Here is a 22,140-nt window from a genome sequence, read left to right on the forward strand (position 1 = left end):
AGCCTTCAGAACTGCCATCTTCTATAGCTCTGCACTCAATGCGGAATTCACGAGGTGACAGCAGTGGCCCTTGTGTGCATGTTCCTGTAATTTCTGCACATCTTTTGGACAATAAAAAGTGATAGAGCCAGGATTGGCCCTAAGGGACAATATCTTTGAGGCCCAAAAATAAGCTATTTCAGAAGACAGAAGTGGAAGGGAGTGACCTAGCATGCAGCTAGGGTAAAGATAGGCATTTTAAAAAGCTGAATTATTTAAGTAGGAAATGCGTACATTTGGAGGGCAGTGTCTTGGAAGTCATTTGAGATTTCCTTTTAATGACTCTGTTCAATGTGGACTGTCATCTCCAGATAGCAATAACTTAAAACACTTTTCCTTGACCTGCTTATTCATGATATTTCTTTCTCTTTCTTTTCTTCTCTCTCTCTCTCTCTCTCTCTTTTTTTTTTTTTTTTTGAGAGATCAAGTGAGCAATGCGTAGGGGGAGGGCCAGAGGGAGAAAGAGAGAAAATCTCATGCAGGCTCCATGCTCAGCAAGGAGCCTGACACAAGGCTCTATCCCATGACCCTGAGATCATTACCTGAACTGAAACCAAGAGTCAGACACTTAACCAACTGAGGCACCCAAGCACCCCCTGTGTCACTATATTTCTAATCATTTGCTCAGTGCAGTTTATTATTCTGGAACAAATTGTGATTTAATTAGAAGTGCTTTACCGAAAGGGATTTTCTAGCTTGTGGTCATGCTTCAACCCTATCTGCAAAGCATATCTCCTATTGTCCTTAGAATTATGGGGGGTGGGGTGGGTATTAAAGAAAAAGTCATTCTGGGCTCTTGTTGAAGAATGAAAGGGCAGACTGTGATCAAGAGACCACTACAATGGGGGGTATACAGTATTTGGGGAGAGGTTGGGCTCACTTCTGAATACAAAGAGGAAAGGGGGATTTATAGCCAAAGAGCAGGTGAGGGTCACCTGGAGATAGTGGAGGTTGAGGCACCTGATAAAGGTGCTCAGATATTGAGGGAGATTCTGGCTAAACCAATTTAGCAGGATTCCTGTTAAAATCAAACAATGCAAAGATAGACATGGAAATCCAGACATCAAGGTCTAGTTGGGAAGAAGATTCAGAAGAGCCTGACTAAAGTTTGATCTAGGGAGAGAATCTTGCGGGTGGGGGGGAGAAGAAAGAGGATGGGGACATTTTTTATTTTAATATTTGTTATAAATATTTTTTATAAAGAGTTATTTCCCTCCCTGGCTCTTGAGTAAGTTGGTCTTCTTTTATTTCTCCTTTTTTTAGTTGCTAAGACTCCCAAGTTGCTAAGTTTGGAGGAACATGACAGTTTTCTTGTCCAGGGAAGTTACTTTCAGGGACCACCCACTCCTCCTAAAAGCATGTTTTGTTGACTGTTCTTCTCTCTGCAAGCTGAGAAGTAGTTGCCGAATATCCTGGGACTAATTGCTTCAGGTGTTCCATGGCAATAATCAGGAAGCCTGTCTGTGTCCTGCCCCAACACAAGAGCTCTCTCAGAGCCTGAGCATTCAGATTTGGCCTCAGAATACCCACATCAGGGCTCCTGAGTAGTTCAGTTGGTTAAGCATCTGCCTTCAGCTCGGGTCATGATCTCAGGGTCCTGGGATCAAGCCCCTAGTTGGGCTCCCTGCTCATCAAGGAGTCTGCTTCTCCCTCTCCCTCTCGCCTTCTCCCTGCTCAAGCTCTTTCTCTTAAATAAACACATTTTTAAAAATCTCAAGAAAAAAAGAATACCCACATCAGAGATGCTTCAGGGAGGGAGAAGGACAGAGGCAAAGAATCTGACATCTCAAACTAACAGACCTTAAAAATTTAGTCCCAGAGACTTAATGGAAGTTACAGGGGGTGTGGGAGTTCCTAACCACTCATGGTCATACTTTAAGCAGTCAGAAACAGGGCTTGACTCCCGTAGGTGGCTCATCCATGCACATGCTCCTTCCACCTCCCAAATTCATTCAAACCCTACTCGAGCTGACCACAAATTCTTATTAATAATAAGTATCATCAGGCCAAAGTTCAGGGTTTTTAAAAAATAATATAACATGAAAAATCAGGGAAGATGTTGTGCCCCCCGCCCCCCGCCCTTGCTGCTTGTCAGTATCCTTCATCGATCCTTCCAAGCCAGGTCACTTGGAAAGTTAATGATAATCTTTATTTATGAAATGAGTAGATTAAAACTTTCTACTTGATACCAGTATAAGGTTCACTGTATCCCTCTTGCCGAAATGAGCAAATTATGTGCTCACAATTGGTTTTGGAGGAGGAGAAATTTTCATTTGTTTCTGTGGCATTTAGAAGCCAAGATAGACAGCAGGTCTCTAGCACGTTGTGAAGTTTGCCAAATGATTCCCTGGATTGCCCTCTCACCATCTGAGAATGTGATCTGCCCTGTCAGGGAGGTGCAGGGCGGGGGCTCCCAAGCCTGGCATTATCTTCTCATGCCACTCATGGCCCACCAAGAGGGTGGAAGCTAACCCTGTGTTCTGAGGGCTGAGCCTCTGTGCCTGATTTATACTGAGGTGGGCTTGGGCAGAGAACAAACACAACCTGAGCTCCTTGTGCAAAAACCAAAATTTCACTGAGTCTAGTACAATGGTAATTTACAAACTCTGGATTTCCTCCTTGCTGAGACTCCCAGATGTGCATTCTGGGAACTTAGCACACAGGGGTACTGTTGCTTATTGTAAGGATCCACCTAACAGAAATGCTCTTCTTGTCACACTGTGGATGTAGCTCTGCTGCTTATCATCTGTGTCCTTTTAGGCAACCTGCTAACCTCAGTTTGGATCAGTTTACTCATCCATAGAGTAGGGATGGTGTACTAACCTCCTTTGTTCTTGGATGATTAGTCATAGTCAAAACTGGCAGCATTAGTAATAATTACTATTATTGGGTAATTAACAATCAGTAATAATTTACTGGGTTCAGATTATGCATCAAGTACTCAATGCCCAGAGGTAACCCATGAGATAGAGCAATTATTTTTGGTTGTTATCTCTGCTTTTGGAGATGAAGAAGTAGAGCTCAAATAAGTTTGTAAGTGTCCAGCCACAGTTGGATCTGTTCCATCTGACTCGAAAACCAATGTAAAATGCCCAGTAGTTTCTGGTGTTCCTGGACTGGTTTTTCTGCTTATTTACACATGTTTCTTCTGCATTGCAAAGTAAGCTATAATGTAGAAATAGGTACCACGAGATAAAATGAATGGAACAGGGATTTAGGCTGGCGTGAGGGGAAAAAATTAGCAGGCAGCCACCCTTTGGGGAGCAAAAATGTTCCATGAAGTTGAAATAAGTGAGCTGCAGAGCTGCTGCTTGTGATCCTGGTGGCCAATGCAATGCAGGAAGGACAGTCATAGGGATCACCGTGTCCACTAGATTGCAAGGAAAGCAAAATATTGGGAAAACCCTTTTTATTTGGTTTTAAAAACCTAGAACACATTCTGACATGATGTGAGCAGTGGAAAATCCCCCTTTGTGACAACCTGGTAATAAATATAGTCTGTGCAGCTGGGGGGAGTCACAGGGAGGCCTCAAGAAATGAGGTAAAGGGCATCTGGGTGGCACAGCAGTTGAGCATCTGCCTTTGGCTCAGATGGTGATCCCAAGGTCCTGGGATCAAGTCCTGCATCAGGCTCACTGCAAGGAGCCTATTTCTCCCTCTGCCTGTATCTCTGCCTGTCTCTGTGTGTTTCTCATGAATAAATAAAATCTTTAAAAAAAATAAATGTGGTAATTAAACCTAAGAAGCCTCCTGTGCCCTTCTAACCCTAGAGATGGTTACTGGTATACAGTGTCCAGGAGAACAGTGGAGCCTCCAGGTGAGACTGGTGAGCAGTTGCCTGGGCCCATCCCCAACAATATGACTCTCACTGAGTGATCTCGAAGCAGATGACTTAAGTGTGTGATTTGGTGGAGCCAACAATCCCACTCTGCCCTGCCAGCTATACCATACTGGGCAAGATGCTTCATTTCTGTGTTTTGATGGTCTCTCTATAAAACAGGAATAAGAATAGTACCTCCCTTGTAGGGATGTTGGGAGGTAAGTTGATGTGTACAAAGTGCATGGAGCATTGCTGGGTACTCAGTAATAGGCATTTTACAACGCTGACTTATTTAAGTAGGAAATGCGTACATTTTGGAGGGCAGTGTCTTGGAAGATCATTTGAGAATTCCTTTTAATGACTCTGTTCAAAGTGGACTGTCATCATCCAGATAGCAATAACTTGAAACCACTTTTCCTTGACCTGCTTATTATGATATGTTCTTTCTCTTTCTTTCTCTTCTCTCCTCTCTCTCCTCTCCTTCTTTTTTTTTTTTTTTTTTTGAGAGATCAAGTGAGCAATGCGTAGGGGGAGGGCCAGAGGGAGAAAGAGAGAAAATCTCATGCAGGCTCCATGCTCAGCAAGGAGCCTGACACAAGGCTCTATCCCATGACCCTGAGATCATTACCTGAACTGAAACCAAGAGTCAGACACTTAACCAACTGAGGCACCCAAGCACCCCCTGTGTCACTATATTTCTAATCATTTGCTCAGTGCAGTTTATTATTCTGGAACAAATTGTGATTTAATTAGAAGTGCTTTACCGAAAGGGATTTTCTAGCTTGTGGTCATGCTTCAACCCTATCTGCAAAGCATATCTCCTATTGTCCTTAGAATTATGGGGGGTGGGGTGGGTATTAAAGAAAAAGTCATTCTGGGCTCTTGTTGAAGAATGAAAGGGCAGACTGTGATCAAGAGACCACTACAATGGGGGGTATACAGTATTTGGGGAGAGGTTGGGCTCACTTCTGAATACAAAGAGGAAAGGGGGATTTATAGCCAAAGAGCAGGTGAGGGTCACCTGGAGATAGTGGAGGTTGAGGCACCTGATAAAGGTGCTCAGATATTGAGGGAGATTCTGGCTAAACCAATTTAGCAGGATTCCTGTTAAAATCAAACAATGCAAAGATAGACATGGAAATCCAGACATCAAGGTCTAGTTGGGAAGAAGATTCAGAAGAGCCTGACTAAAGTTTGATCTAGGGAGAGAATCTTGCGGGTGGGGGGGAGAAGAAAGAGGATGGGGACATTTTTTATTTTAATATTTGTTATAAATATTTTTTATAAAGAGTTATTTCCCTCCCTGGCTCTTGAGTAAGTTGGTCTTCTTTAATTTCTCCTTTTTTTAGTTGCTAAGACTCCCAAGTTGCTAAGTTTGGAGGAACATGACAGTTTTCTTGTCCAGGGAAGTTACTTTCAGGGACCACCCACTCCTCCTAAAAGCATGTTTTGTTGACTGTTCTTCTCTCTGCAAGCTGAGAAGTAGTTGCCGAATATCCTGGGACTAATTGCTTCAGGTGTTCCATGGCAATAATCAGGAAGCCTGTCTGTGTCCTGCCCCAACACAAGAGCTCTCTCAGAGCCTGAGCATTCAGATTTGGCCTCAGAATACCCACATCAGGGCTCCTGAGTAGTTCAGTTGGTTAAGCATCTGCCTTCAGCTCGGGTCATGATCTCAGGGTCCTGGGATCAAGCCCCTAGTTGGGCTCCCTGCTCATCAAGGAGTCTGCTTCTCCCTCTCCCTCTCGCCTTCTCCCTGCTCAAGCTCTTTCTCTTAAATAAACACATTTTTAAAAATCTCAAGAAAAAAAGAATACCCACATCAGAGATGCTTCAGGGAGGGAGAAGGACAGAGGCAAAGAATCTGACATCTCAAACTAACAGACCTTAAAAATTTAGTCCCAGAGACTTAATGGAAGTTACAGGGGGTGTGGGAGTTCCTAACCACTCATGGTCATACTTTAAGCAGTCAGAAACAGGGCTTGACTCCCGTAGGTGGCTCATCCATGCACATGCTCCTTCCACCTCCCAAATTCATTCAAACCCTACTCGAGCTGACCACAAATTCTTATTAATAATAAGTATCATCAGGCCAAAGTTCAGGGTTTTTAAAAAATAATATAACATGAAAAATCAGGGAAGATGTTGTGCCCCCCGCCCCCCGCCCTTGCTGCTTGTCAGTATCCTTCATCGATCCTTCCAAGCCAGGTCACTTGGAAAGTTAATGATAATCTTTATTTATGAAATGAGTAGATTAAAACTTTCTACTTGATACCAGTATAAGGTTCACTGTATCCCTCTTGCCGAAATGAGCAAATTATGTGCTCACAATTGGTTTTGGAGGAGGAGAAATTTTCATTTGTTTCTGTGGCATTTAGAAGCCAAGATAGACAGCCGGTCTCTAGCACGTTGTGAAGTTTGCCAAATGATTCCCTGGATCGCCCTCTCACCATCTGAGAATGTGATCTGCCCTGTCAGGGAGGTGCAGGGCGGGGGCTCCCAAGCCTGGCATTATCTTCTCATGCCACTCATGGCCCAACAAGAGGGTGGAAGCTAACCCTGTGTTCTGAGGGCTGAGCCTCTGTGCCTGATTTATACTGAGGTGGGCTTGGGCAGAGAACAAACACAACCTGAGCTCCTTGTGCAAAAACCAAAATTTCACTGAGTCTAGTACAATGGTAATTTACAAACTCTGGATTTCCTCCTTGCTGAGACTCCCAGATGTGCATTCTGGGAACTTAGCACACAGGGGTACTGTTGCTTATTGTAAGGATCCACCTAACAGAAATGCTCTTCTTGTCACACTGTGGATGTAGCTCTGCTGCTTATCATCTGTGTCCTTTTAGGCAACCTGCTAACCTCAGTTTGGATCAGTTTACTCATCCATAGAGTAGGGATGGTGTACTAACCTCCTTTGTTCTTGGATGATTAGTCATAGTCAAAACTGGCAGCATTAGTAATAATTACTATTATTGGGTAATTAACAATCAGTAATAATTTACTGGGTTCAGATTATGCATCAAGTACTCAATGCCCAGAGGTAACCCATGAGATAGAGCAATTATTTTTGGTTGTTATCTCTGCTTTTGGAGATGAAGAAGTAGAGCTCAAATAAGTTTGTAAGTGTCCAGCCACAGTTGGATCTGTTCCATCTGACTCGAAAACCAATGTAAAATGCCCAGTAGTTTCTGGTGTTCCTGGACTGGTTTTTCTGCTTATTTACACATGTTTCTTCTGCATTGCAAAGTAAGCTATAATGTAGAAATAGGTACCACGAGATAAAATGAATGGAACAGGGATTTAGGCTGGCGTGAGGGGAAAAAATTAGCAGGCAGCCACCCTTTGGGGAGCAAAAATGTTCCATGAAGTTGAAATAAGTGAGCTGCAGAGCTGCTGCTTGTGATCCTGGTGGCCAATGCAATGCAGGAAGGACAGTCATAGGGATCACCGTGTCCACTAGATTGCAAGGAAAGCAAAATATTGGGAAAACCCTTTTTATTTGGTTTTAAAAACCTAGAACACATTCTGACATGATGTGAGCAGTGGAAAATCCCCCTTTGTGACAACCTGGTAATAAATATAGTCTGTGCAGCTGGGGGGAGTCACAGGGAGGCCTCAAGAAATGAGGTAAAGGGCATCTGGGTGGCACAGCAGTTGAGCATCTGCCTTTGGCTCAGATGGTGATCCCAAGGTCCTGGGATCAAGTCCTGCATCAGGCTCACTGCAAGGAGCCTATTTCTCCCTCTGCCTGTATCTCTGCCTGTCTCTGTGTGTTTCTCATGAATAAATAAAATCTTTAAAAAAAATAAATGTGGTAATTAAACCTAAGAAGCCTCCTGTGCCCTTCTAACCCTAGAGATGGTTACTGGTATACAGTGTCCAGGAGAACAGTGGAGCCTCCAGGTGAGACTGGTGAGCAGTTGCCTGGGCCCATCCCCAACAATATGACTCTCACTGAGTGATCTCGAAGCAGATGACTTAAGTGTGTGATTTGGTGGAGCCAACAATCCCACTCTGCCCTGCCAGCTATACCATACTGGGCAAGATGCTTCATTTCTGTGTTTTGATGGTCTCTCTATAAAACAGGAATAAGAATAGTACCTCCCTTGTAGGGATGTTGGGAGGTAAGTTGATGTGTACAAAGTGCATGGAGCATTGCTGGGTACTCAGTAAGCGCTGTGCATCTCTGTTAGTCACAGCTGGCACAGTGGCACAGAAGCAGGGCTTTGGGTATTAGGTGCTACTGACACTTTTTGGGATACTAAACTGCATATCCCTCTTGATTTCTGGCTGAACATTAGAGGAGCAGAGGTCTCTAAATTTATTAAATTACTTAAATTTAATAAATTTAAAATTTTTATTTAATTTATTATTAAATTATTTATTTTTATTTTTGTTAAATTTAAACAACCCAGTAGGGGTTTCCGTCCAAAGAATCAAAGGTCACAGAAAGGAACACAAAAGCTGCGAGTGCTCTTATGTTATCTGACAGATCTCTTCACAAGGTAATAGCATATAACAGGGGTCCTTGATGGGGCAGCCATGACCAATGTCCTCCTGCTCCTCTTCCCTGTTTAGAATGTGAACTTAGAAGCCCAGAGCCCATCATCTCATGGGGTTCATAGATTAGAAGGAAGATTAACAAATGGAACAAACTTTCTGGATCCTTCCAAGGGGAAACTAGACCCATGAGAATAAAAACAACTTAAGGACCCATCTGCTACAGCAGTCTAGAAGTCATTTGGATGACAAAATGTCATCACCAAGGGCTTTAGTTCCAACTTGAAAAAGTTAAAAAAAAAAAAAAAGTTCTGAGAGAGTAAGTGTTTATGCAGAATCAGAAAGGATCTGCTACTGCTGGCTACAAAGCTTAGTCAATTCCTCTGGAATAAAGAGCTGAAATAAATAGGCCAAGTGGCATCACTTAGACTCTGAGATTCCAGGATCTGATAGAAAGCGGGAGCTCTTGGTTAACTATCCCAGACTCCACCTGTGTCCCCAGCCGAAGGCCACTCCCAAGCTCATCTGTTCTTGTGGTAGTGGTTTATAACTTTATCGATATTTGATAAGATCCCCTAGTGGCCTTTCCCTAACTCATATGTCACTGTCTCTCTCCAACCTTAATGAAGTCGTTTTTCTTCCCATGAGTTCTTTTTTTTTTTTTTAGGATTTTATTTTATTTATTAGAGAGAAAAAGCATGAGTGGGAAAAGGGGCAGAGGCAGAGGGAGAAGCAGACTCCCCACTGAGCAGGGAGCCGTACACGGGACTCCGTCCCAGGACCCTGAGATCATGATCTGAGCCGAAGGCAGACACCCCTTTCCCTTTGGTTCTTAACAAACCAAATAACAAGGACAGTGGGCACCATGTTTCCCCAAAGGTGGAGCCTACAAAAGCAGTGTTCATTTACTGATCATTTAGAAATCCTTTGGTGTTAGCCAGACGGGGACCTTTTTGGTCAGTGTTGACAAAGTTGAATAGGCACAGGCTTTGGAATCCAAGAAACCAGCTTGCATCCCAGGTCTGTAACTTATCAACTGTGATTTTAAAGAATTTATGCTTCTCTGAAAAATATTCCCCTTATCTCTATAACCACACTGCCCAATATGGTAACCACTAATCACCTGTGGCTATTTATTTTTTTATAAGAGACTTTTAAAAAAATTATTTATTTATTCATGAGAGACACAGAAAGACAGAGGCAGAGGCAGAGGGAGAAGCAGGCTCCATGCAGGGAGCCTGATGTGGGACTCGATCCCAGGACTCCGAGATCACACCCTGAGCCAAAGGCAGGTGCTCAGTCGCTGAGCCACCCAGGTGTCCCGCACCTGTGGCTTTTTAAATGAAAATGAATTAAAATGAAAAATTCACCTTTGTTGCACTAGTTACATTTCAAGTGTTTCATGGCTGCCATGTTGGGCTGTGCCCATCTGGCACATTTGCATCATTATAGCAAATCTATTGGGCAATGTTGATCTAGTCTAAAACCTTGCAGAGTTGGCAGATATTTTAAATGAGATCATATTTGTGAAATGTCTCACTACATAGCCCCAAATTAAATAGTACACTGTTTTCTAATAGCTACTATAATTTATTCAGCACTTGCCTTGTCCTAGCACATAGGCTTTCTCAATTTTGAGAGCCCTGTGAGGTTGGTGTCCATGTTTTCAGTTTCTAGGTGGAAAAAGTGAAGCTTGGTGAGGTCAGACAGCACCCCCATGATTCTTCAGCAGATGCCTGGCAGGGAGGCTGGCATTGGAGCCGCAGCACCTCTTATGAGGATCCGCTGTCTCAGAAGACAGAGGACACCCGCTGGAATGTGAATGGCCTTGCCCATTTCACTCCTCTGTGACTCCCAATTTATCTATCCAGTCACAAGCATAGAAGAGCCCCTGAACAGCTAATGTTTAAATAAAGTGGAGTTAACGCACCAATTAGCCAATCTAAAAATCCCTATCCCTAGCTTGTGGTAAAGACTTGACCATTCCCTGTTTGATGGTACAGACCCCACAGTAGAAAGATGTAGCATTTCACGTGGGTAATGATGGTGGGAAAGAGGGCAGAAGAGCAAAGGTGAGAAAGAACACAAGTAAAATAAACTGAACCACCTGTTATGTAGAAACCCCGCCCAAATACCTGCCTCCCTTCAGAGTACTCAGCCTGCCCAGATCTCTGCCATTCCTTTTAAGAAGAAATGGACTTAAATTTTGTTTAACCAAAAGACTTTTAAATTTGAAACAAAGGAAAACTATTTTAATCTATGTCGCAGTTTTAAAGGTTTTATTTATTTGAGAGAAAGTGTGTGTGTGTGTGTGTACAAGTGGGCAGAGGGTCAGAGGGAGAGGGAGAGAAGCAGACTCCCTGCTGATCAGGGAGCCTGACACAAGGCTCAATCCCAGGCCCCTGAGATCATGACCTGAGCCGAATGTAAATGCTTAACCAGCTGAGCCACCCAGGCGCCCCTAATCTATGTCATCTTGAAAGTGACTTGACTCTGAAAGATAGGTCATAATATTGAATCATGTTAAGTGGCATGCATTAAGTGGGGAAAAGAAGCTAAAAATAATGTTGAGACACAAAGCTTTTAAATAGACTCTATCCTTGATGGAATGAGGGAAGTGCCTCGGGAAGCGCATCATGGCACAAGCCTCTCACAGCAAGAATCACTGAGGCAGAGAAAGTTTCTAGCTATAGTGATTCCACCAGAAGTGATCCTTCTTGCCTCTCAAACAACATGCCCCGCCTTGGTCCCCAGCTTGTCCATAGTATCACAAAACGAGTTGCTGTGTCCTTCATCCTGTCTCTCCCAGTGGCCTGAGGAGAGAGTGAGCACCTTAGGCTGGCAGAGTCCACCAGTCCTTGAACTCAAAGTGTGACTGTGGTGAATTTGAACAGTCTTCTGAGAACCGAAATTCTGAGCTCCCTGGAGGAAGTTCTGCTATGGTTTGTTTCCTTACTAGAGAATCCTGTTACCATTTGTTAGCTGCAAAACAAGTGGATATGCAAAGGAAAAAGAAGCCACCTTCCTCTGATGATCTCCCCTGCCATGCCCCACCCAGTCTGGAGGGGACTGAGGATATTACTGCCTCAGCCAGGTCATGGGCTGCCACCCAGGTTGTGGTCAGTAGGTATCCATCTGAAATTTAACACTGCCGGTAGGAAAAAAAGAGATTGTGTGCATTACTCACCCTGAGGGCTGGGTCCTTCTGTGTGTTCTCGGGAGTGGAGAGAAACCTAAATAGATAGTGTTTCCTTTCCTTTCAGCTAATTGCCACACACTCCTCAGATTTGATCTCTGTAGTTTGAATATGTTTAGTCCAAGAATCTTGTGGTCAGAATGGACAACGTTATTGTGGGCTTTGTTGGGAACCTCATCTTTAGCATTTGGCCAGGGCTTCTTGGAGCTCCCACAGAGAATTTCTCTTTGGCTACTGCCTTTCCTAACAACCAATGTGTTTTTATCTGTGAACTCTATGGGTTTCTGGTCAATGATATTTTTTTTCCCTTTTTGCTTTTCTTGCTAGTGAGCCCCGAGCCAAATTGGTATCCTATTTTAACTTTAGGATCTTATGACATGCCTTTCTGGAGCTCTCTTATTTTGAGCTTATTTTACTTTTCTATCTTATTTTTTTTCCCCTTGCCCATACTTCTTATCCTGTTTTGAAAATGATTTCTTTGAAGGACACTCAAACAGCACTCCTGGTCCAGTGGGAATTCCCAGGGTGTGCCTCAAAGCCACACCCAAACTTTGAGATGAGCTTGTCTGAATTTAAAACAGCCCCTCTGCCAGGCAGACAATGTGGACTGGATTCAATGCAGTGTCCTTGTATTTGTACTTCTGTTCATGGCAGCCTTCCAAGGACTGACCCTGATGGGTTCCAGGCTTGCTACAAACAACCCCCTCAACTTGAATAATTTCTTGTTTATCTGTTTTATAGATTGGCCTACTGAAAAATACTTTATTTGAAACAGGATATCACATGTTCATTTATTTTTTTAGTGCGTGAATTTAGTTTTGGGGTGCCATTGATGTGCTAGGTACTTGGAATGCAGATGTGAACCAGAACATCTCAAGTGCTCTGCCCTCGTGGAGGTTATACTTTGGTGTGAAAGCCATACAATAAATCAATACACAAAGAAATAAAAATAATTGCAGATCGCAATTGGTGCAAGCAAAGAAATAAGGTACTGTAATAGAGAATAAAATGTGAGAGACCTTTTAAAAAATATAGAGAAAGCCCCCTCTGAAGACAAGTTCATTAAGGTGAGGCCTGCAGGATACAGAGGAGCCAATTATGCTACGGGCAGTAGGAAGGGATTTCTGGGCAGGAGAGGCTGCAGGTACAAAGGCCTGGGAGGAACTTGAGGAGTTCAAGGAAAAGAATTTCCATGGCTATAATGAAGAAAAAGGAAAGCAGTGGAAAGTGGCAACATATACAGTCTGAAGAACCCAGCTTGTCTAGGGCCTTTGGTAAGGAGTAGGATTTTATCCTGAATAATGCAGGAATCCATTGAATGGTTTTAATGAACTGATGAAGCGTTCAAAGAGTTAATCTGGCTGCTGTGGGAAGAAAGAATTGAAGTGGGAAGATCAGTCCTTGGACATAATGATGATGGTTTGGACCAAAATGGTGGTAAGATGGAGTAAAATGGATATATATGAGTATGAAGGAGATTCATTAATGGAAGTGAGAGGAGAAAGTCAAGGATGACTTAGTTTTCAATAAATTGGTAGGTACTGGGAACATTTATTAAACTTAAAGTCTCATGCTGGAAAGGCTTGGAGAGAGGGTAAGGAATAAAGCATTCAGTTGTAGGCATTTTAATTTGGAGACATCTGAGTGGAGATGTCAAGTAAAGTTCCGAACTCAGAGAGATATAGGGCTACTCTTGTAAATTTGGGAGTTACCAAGAAATAGATGGTATTGAAATCAGGGGGGGTTAGTGGAAATCTGGGAACATATTGGCAATGAGAATTCTCAGAACCAAGTCCTGGAAAATATGTAGAAGTTGAGGATAGAAGAAAAAGAGACTAAAGAAATGATATGCAACCAAAGATTGGAGAGTCTTCCAAGGAGGGACTGGTCTGATGCTCAGAGATCAAATCAGATGGGAAAAAAGAATGTGTGTGCTACATTTGGCACCATTAAAGCCATGGTAAACCTGGCTGAAAAAGTAACAGAGGGTGACAGGAAAAGACGGCAGATGGAATTGGTCAAAGATAGTATGGAAGAGAGATAGTAGAGAGGCAGTGAATATGGACAAACTTTTCAAGATATGCTCTAAAGGGGATCAGAAACATAAGGTAGTAAGTGACAGAGGCAGTGGGAACAACTAGAATGTGTGTCCTACTAGGAATGATCTAGTAGAGAAAAGGAAAGTTGATGTGTGTTGGGTGTTGATAAATGAAAGACTGTAGTCCTTGTGTGAGTGAAAGAGGATTGCATCTGGAGCAGAAATGGTGGAAGGGGGATTGACCCCTATTGGGAGAAAGAATGTTTTATTGGGAGGGAAGAGAGAGAGATTCTTATTTTATGGATTTTTTTACCCAGTGAAGACAGTAATTGCTGGCACCCAAGGAGTTTGAGAAGCCACGAAATAGGCCTTTTGTAGAGTGGGAAACTTCTTTAAGAAATAATTTTAAGTTTGGAAGTCATTGTTGACTATTCATGTGAAGTTTGTGATCTTGAATATCAGCTAAAGCCTGAGAAACCAGTTCTGTGATTTTCTTCATCAAATTCGGCAATAAAATATGGATAAGATGGACTTGGTTCTGTGACTAAGAAAACAGAAATGAAACATGGGGATTGAAGGTGTCTGTGATTGTAATATTGGGTCATGGAAATTAGCTAGACAACAGTGGAAGGAAAAGGAGGAAGAAGTCTGGTGGATAGTGAATGATCAGCAAGGTTGACAATTAGGAAGTTGTAAAGAAGTCAAATGGATGTAGGAGAATAGGTACTGTAGAGGTAGGGACTAGAGGGATCAAGTGATCTAATGTCCAAGATTGGGACATTAGAAATTGAAATACCAGGGTGGTGGTGATAAGCTCCAGGGGTACTTCATAACTGACAAAGAAAGAGAGAAAAAAAAAATCATTGCAGTTAAGGAAGCCAAGGAACTGAAAGTTCCACCTCAAAATAAGTTGTAAAACCATTCTTACTTATCCTGTATATTTCATGGATCATTTCAAATCCTTATTTGGAAAAGGGTAGGGTACACATAAATAAATAACGATGGTAGTTGATTCATTGTGGGTCTACTCTCTAAATGCCATTTTAGGGCAGACTTTTGAATGTTGTGCACAAGAAATCTGTACTAATGTTAAGATACTGCTTGGGAAGTAGTCTAAAATGTGTTAATTCTCATATTTTAATTAGTGATTCTTGTTTCTCAATCAGTAATGATACAAGACTCCCTACAGCCTTTTGGTCAAGTTTAATACGTTTTGCATGGCATATAACAGCCTTCTGATCTGGCCCTATTTATGTGTCCAGTCTCATCTGCTGCTACTCCCTTGAGATGTTCTAACCATACCATCTCCTCAGAAGTTCCCAGTGTCTGGTCAAGCCTACAAGCAGCAAATGCTGTTCCCTCTGCTCAGCATGCTGCTTCACCTGGATAACTCCTACCCATTCTCTGAGACCCATCTAGAGTGTAAGCTTTTGCCTGGGTGAAGACTTTTCAAAAAAGTTGAACCATCCAAAAGTGCCATCTTTGTGGGTCAAATATTGGTGATGTTATGTTGTTAGTAATTTGCTACCACAAATGTAAATTTGAACCATACATTACTGATAGTAGCTACCACTTGCTGAATTATAACTGTGTGCCAAGTACTTTACACTTATCAACTCACTTAATTTCTATGAGCCTGAAAGATATGTTTAATACTTTTATTTATTAGATAAGGATTCTGAGGCTTAGAAAGGGGCCTTTGAGGAGATGATAAAAAATAAATAGTGGAACTGGGTCTTGATTCCAAAGACAAAGATCATACCATGTTCCCATTCTTTGTATTTTTCATTGCTATGTCTGCAGTGCTTAGCATGTGCCTGATATGGAGTTGAAATGTGTATGATATTCTTCACCTGTCAGGAGACTACCCAGACAAATTTGAAGGCTAGCTTTGTTCAAGGACCCTAGATTCTGACACTTTATGGTGGCCCAGTATCTTGACATTGGCTTTACCTTAATAAATGTTTCTGTTTCCCTGAAATTTAGAAAGATATGTTTTGATGGGTGAAACTAAGAGTCTGAATGACCCTTAAAGTCTTAATCCTATAGTTACTCTTTATTTGTTGTAAGTCACTACCCTGATACACATGTGGCAGACAAGTTCCCTTTTGTTGGCACTATAATTATCTAGGAGGACTACTTCTTTACATTATGAGAAAGACATGGGGATTTATTGACACATGGGTACCAAGTCTTGGTACAAAGCAGTCCAGAGGGCAGAGGGTATCTGGGTTCATTTCCTAAATACCCTTTTTCTTTCATTGATGCAGAATTTTCCTGGTGCTCATAGTCACAATGGTGCTTTCTTGCTAAAGACCGGGAATTCTTTGGCAAGTACAGCATAGCTGCCCTGAGCCCCTGTGGGGGCTAACATTCCTTCTTTTTTTTTTTTTAAGATTTTATTCATTTATTCATGAGAGACACACACAGAGAGAGGCAGAGACACAGGCAGAGGGAGAAGCAGGCTCCACGCAGGGAGCCCAATGTGGGACTCGATCCTGGGACTCCGGGATCACATCCTGGGTCAAAGGCAGACGCTCAACTGCTGAGCCACCCAGGCATCCCCCAACATCCTTATTTATTCAAATTTTGATTCTGTAAGTTTCAACAGAATTTTTCATGTCAAAGTGTACAGCAGTGGTTCTCAAACTTTAGTGTGCATTAGAATCACCTAGATGGGTTGTTGGAATGCATATTTCTGGGCCCTACTTCTGGAGACTCTGATTTGGTCCATCTGGGCAGGAGCACTGGACTCTGCAGTTCAGTCAAGTTCCTATATGATACCGGTGCTGCTGGTCCAAGGACTATACTTTGCATAGCTCAAAATCCTGCTCAAGTCCTGGTTTATAGGACACCAAATGAGATTGGATGTAAAAACAAAAATCTTAGAAGTTTTCTGAGTAAACATCTGAATGATAAGTGAGACAAAAAAAAAATCAGTGACTTAAAAAAATTATCTCCTGATCTTTTGCATTATATTAAATACAGATAACAGTTGCTCTTTTGTGGAGGAAGACCAGTTGGCTGGAATCTGGAAGTCTCTCTCTCTCCCGGAGCTCTTCTTCCAAGGCCTTAGAGAAACTTTCTTCTCAATGACCTACAAGGCATCAGTGTGTTTTATATTTAAAGCTACTCTAGAGGCAGATGCTGCATAAAGTTGATCAGTCTTTCAATACAAAACTGAATGCAAAGAGTTTTCAAGATGAAAATATTCTGTAATATAATGGGAAATGTGGTCATTAGATTTAGGATGCAAAAGGATGATTTCTCATTTTCCCTCTTTTACAGGCTAAAAGATATTTGCATTTTTATTAGATTCAAAATGGGGTGAGTCATTCATATCAACACATTTCTTTTTAACAGGAATCCTTTGTGTTTGAACCCAACTGCCTCTTCAAAGTGGATGAATTTGGCTTCTTTCTGACCTGGAGGAGTGAAGGCAAGGTATAGTACAGGAACCGTGAATTGTCCTTTCCTGCTCTTTGATTTAAACCATTTTATTTCTCAACAAGTAGACAGAAGGCCTCTTGAGGGCATGAACCCTACACTTGCTTATTTATTCAAGGTTTTAAAAATATGCTTCCATGTGGCAGGCATTGGGGGATACGGTTGTGATCAAGTACAGTATTCTAGACCTCATAGATTCAGTCTAGGAGAAGAAGCAGGCATCAAAAAATAAATAAATAAAAGGTACAAGTCATTGAGTGTTGTTAAGAGAAGGTTAGGTTGTTACAAGAGTTTAAAACAGGCAGATCTGATTTAATCTTGAGAATCAGGAAGGTTTCCTAGAAGAAGAGATTTTCAAGCTGAGTTACAGAGGTGCATTAAGAGCATGTTCATCTTGTTACACCCCAGGACTTTACTCAATACACAGCACAGTGCACACATTAAATGGATCTTTGAACTGAATTTTAAAAAGTAGAATTGGAATTCTATAAAAGCATTATACCCACTTAATATTGCATGTACACACATATATTTAATGAGATACATACACTAATAACAATATTATATGCATAAAGGTAACAGCACTTTATAAACATAAGTAATTATTCAGACTTGCATCCATATATATGAGTATATTTGAAATGGAATGTGTGGGGTCTTGACCATTTCTGATCATTGGGTATTGCAATGACTGTCCTTTGTGTTTCACTCCTTCTCTCCCTTACTGTCATTGGCATTGCCTTCGTCATCACATACCTCATCTGTGCCATAGGTCTGGCAGGATTTCAACTCACTGCTGTATTACATTATCTCTTTTCAGGAAGGACAAGTGCTAGAATGCTCCCTCATCAACAGTATTCGATTGGGAGCCACCCCAAAGGTACCTGTGATTGATGTTTGCTTTTCTTCTAAACACAGATTTACTTAGGTTGGAAAAGGTTTCTGGAATGCAATGTAACCTTTTTTACTGCCCCAAACTCATCAGCTGGAATGAAGAACAATTTAGAAATCTTTTCATCTATATCCATTGGATGGTTTGGATTGCATTATGTTTAGTTACATTAGAAACACTATTCCCCTTTCGAAGAGAAGATGCTTGCATGATACCTCCATCATAGAAACAGTTTCCTTAACTCAGAAATGAATTCATCAAGGCCCCCCTCCCTCTGCTGCCATTTTTTAAAACAAACAATGAGTCACTTCTGGTCTGTGGTTAATGTGGAAATTTAAACGACATGGCTAGCTCCATATTTATGCACCTGTGCATGCAGACGTGGGCTCACCTTGGAGGCTCAGTCTGCCTCTGAGAGAAAAGATGACAGAGCATATAAATCCATCTTCTTCACAGTGATTGATTTGTTTGAATAGGAAGCTGTTTACATAGTGATGTGAGGAATTTAAAAGCTGGCCTTTTTCTAGAATATTAAAGCATTGTATTTATTCCCATTTTCATAATAGCTCTGCAGGTTTTTAGATGTCAAAAACAAAATTATGTGAATCATTTTGTTTGTCTTTTTCAAAAGCTGTCCTCTTTTACGTTAGCTAAAATTCCTGTGTAACTATGTTGGCATTTCCTCCTGAGTTCTTCTGGAGGACAAAGATGCTATTTTATTTGATAATTATGGTAAACATACACTCTCTTCGTTCCAAATGAAGATGTCATGGCTTCTAGAGATGAACATACTCTTTGTGTCCAGGTTACTTGAAAGCCTTAATCTTATTTTTTTGATAGCCCTTGGTGGCTGGCTGTGGCAGTGTCTGTGTTTATTTGCATGAGATACTAGTGACTGTCCTCTGCTGACAGCTGCCTTGGATCTTTGGGGCCTAGGCAGGACCCAGTCAGAGCCTTTTCATTCCATTAGCATCTTCCAGGTCCTCCAATAATTACAACAAAGCACCTGAAGAAAGACCCTCACACCTAGTTTTCTGAATCAATAATATTATAATACTTTTCTTACCACATGAGTTCAAGTAGTAATGTAGCATTACAAGTTTTACCTCTACAAGTTTTAGAATAATGCTAGATATCAGGGCATTTTTAGATCAGAAAGAAAACATTTGTCCTTCTGTGTATTTTAACATCAATTGAGCATGTTTCCTCCATGCTCTGTGATCTAACAATTTTTTCCTATTTGTGTACTTCTATACAGGATCCCAAAATCTTGGCCGCTCTTGAGGCTGTTGGAAAGTCAGAGAATGATCTGGAAGGGCGGATAGTTTGTGTCTGCAGTGGCACAGATCTGGTGAACATCAGTTTCACATACATGGTGGCTGAGAATCCAGAAGTAACTAAGGTAGCCTCGGTGAAAAGAACCTCCCTTCCTTACCCCCCATGTGTATATATGTGGTGTGCATAGTATTTTATGTATTATTTTCATATATATATTAAAGCTGTATAGTAATAATTTTAACTTAAAAAATATATTTCCATTGTCTAGCTGAAATGTTGTAGAAAATTCAGCAAGCACAAAACTCTTTTAGTACATCACTTAAGTAAACCAAAAGTCCAGGTACTTCTGTCGATAAGTTGTAGGAGAAACTAGCCCAGCACCTGCTGTACTAGAATGTACATAGTAATCACCTTGGATTTTGTTAAAATGTACATTCTGTTTCAGTAGGTCTGAGATGAGGACAAAATTCTCCCTCACAGGTTCCTAGCTGATGCCCATGCTGCTGTTCTGAGAACCACGGTTTGAATAGCAAAGGACTAGATCAGCACTGTCCAGTAGAAATATAAATCAAGCCACAGATATCATTGAAATTTTTCTAGCAGGCACATTTAAAGAGTAAGAGGAACAGGTGAAATTAATTTTGATAAAATAGTTTATTCACAGTATACCCCTAATACTGTCATTTTTACTTATAGTAATTATAAAATTTTTAATGACATATTTTACATCCTTTTTATAGTAAGCCTTCAAAATCTTGTGTGGGTTTTTAATTCAGCCGAGCTGTATCTGAAGAGCTCAATAGCTACCTATGGTTAATGGCTACCATATTAGACACTGCAAGTCTAGATGATAAAGCTATCCAAGCTCCACCCCCGCTACATCCCTAGAAGTTATTAAAGAATGGGGGCATGATCCATCTTTTAATACCATATCCAGTATACCATTGCCCTGGCTAATGAGTTTCAAAGTGATTTTGGCCAAAGTAGAAAGCCTCAAAAATAAATCACTTTTCTGCAAGTTCTAAGTATCCTTCTGTAATAGATGTGAGGAGGGCTTAGCCTTGATTCTCCTGTTGCAGAGACATGGGTTTGCGGGGGTAGGAAGGCATTTTATTTTCCCATTTTAATCCTAACAGAAGAAACTCAGTGTAGGGTTGAATGAGAAAACCGTTGTTGCAGATATCGGGTTTTACAGCTAGACTGAGAACATACAGATAAGATCATCTGACAAATCCAAGCATAGAAGACTTAAACCTGGCCCACAGCTAACTGGTGGCAGAAATGAGTTCTGTAGACTCTTGAAACCCTGTAGGCTCTTTACCACAACTCACAAAATATGGTCCACATTCCAGCAACACAGCCTCACCTAGGAGCTCCTTATACTTTAGAGTATCAGGTCCACACAGACCTATAGATCCACAATCTTCGTTCTTTTAACCAGACCCTTCCCGCCCCCTGCCATAGATGGCTCAGATGTGCGTGAAGTCCAAGATGCTCCCGTACTTAGGATTTAGAGCCAGGAATGGATGTTCCACATCACAGGAGAGCCTACATTTCTGTCTTGTAATGGTTTTGCTGGTTTTGTGCTGTTATTACAAGTTATCTTGCTTTGGGAGAACAGAAATTGCAAAGCCTTCAAGTTCTTTTATGATTTTGCTTAGATCAACACCAGTTTGAATGGTTTCTTAAGAGAACCCTTCTGATCTAAATGTGTATTGTTCCTGTTTTCTGTAGTTCACGCCTGCATATTTGCCACAGAGGTCGTTTTTAGTGGCTGTTTGCCATAGCAACATTTAATCCCAGAAGTCCATGCTGACCACTCATAAAAAGATTTGTTAATCAGATACAGATCTTGGGCTGCCCAAAATTTTGCAAAAAGACAGTTTTGCAGACCTGTGTTTTCTGGCTTTTGTCAGCTTGTCATATTGCAGACGGTATGACTTGTTGTAGGCTTGGGCTTTGGGACCAGGTTGCCAAGGCTCAAATCCTTGCTGTTCGCTAGCAGCTGTATGGCATAGACACACAGCTTACTCCTCCGTGCCTCATTTTCTTTCATCTGTAAAATGGGAGTAATACCAAAGTATCTGCTTTTAGGATTTTCATGAGGATTGCATGAGTTAGTACATGGAAAGTGCTTAGTACAGAAGGCTTTTTAGTGAGTGTTAGCTCTGATGATCACAGAGCCACAGAATGTTAGAATAGGAAATGGAGTTTAAGAAGCACTTCCTACCACATCAGATGAGTAGGGAGAGGCCAAAGAGTTAAAAGAACTTACGACTACAAATCAGGCTGGGCCAGAGTCTGGCCTGACATTCAGGCTTCGTGGCATTCCATGTGATACTACCGCCCACCCCACCTAATGCCCTGAGCAAGCACAGTCCTAGGAAGACGGCTCAAATCAATAAATCCCATGTTTTTGCTTTCCCTGGTTTGATTGCTATCAATCATAGTCCATTTCATTTATTTATTTCCTTGAGAGAGAGAGTGTACAAGCAGGATGAGAGGCAGAGGAAGAGGAAGAGAGAGAATCTTGGGCAGACTTCATGCCCAGTGCACAGCCTGATGTGAGTCTCGATCCCAGGACTCTGGGATCATGACCTGAGCAGAAATCTGGAGTTGGGCACTCCAGTTGGTTAACTGAGCCATGCACATGCTCTGGTTCATATAATTTTTACATTACAATGAACATAAACAGGTTTGGAAATAAACAAGTAACTCATAGTAATCATGCAAAGTGAGAACAAAGGGTCCAACATATTGGATGTTAGCTTAGTAACTGTGAGAGTTTAGCATTCCCTGATCAGGGGTTTTTGCTTGTTTTGTGAACATCTGGCAGGTACTAGTCTGACCAGGGAGAGATAAATCGAGAGAGTTTCTTTAAAAAAAAAAATTAATTCATGAGAGATACAGAGAGAAAGAGAGAAAGAGAG

General features: G+C 41.6%; 1 protein-coding gene across 14 annotated transcripts in view; it reads left to right on the forward strand.

The window, feature by feature from the left end:
• The window catches only part of PLCB4 (phospholipase C beta 4), a 417,242-nt gene that overhangs the window by 261,798 nt on the left and 133,304 nt on the right, over positions 1–22,140 (forward strand). For all 14 annotated transcript variants that reach the window (XM_041733173.1, XM_041733165.1, XM_041733160.1 and 11 more), the window contains 3 exons: positions 16,957–17,037; positions 17,861–17,920; positions 19,191–19,334. In XM_041733173.1, the coding sequence (XP_041589107.1) occupies positions 16,957–17,037; positions 17,861–17,920; positions 19,191–19,334 (285 nt within the window). The remainder of the gene's footprint in view (positions 1–16,956; positions 17,038–17,860; positions 17,921–19,190; positions 19,335–22,140) is intronic.

The sequence above is a fragment of the Vulpes lagopus genome, chromosome 18 (assembly GCF_018345385.1).
Source record: "Vulpes lagopus strain Blue_001 chromosome 18, ASM1834538v1, whole genome shotgun sequence".
NCBI classification, from domain to species: Eukaryota; Metazoa; Chordata; class Mammalia; order Carnivora; family Canidae; genus Vulpes; species Vulpes lagopus.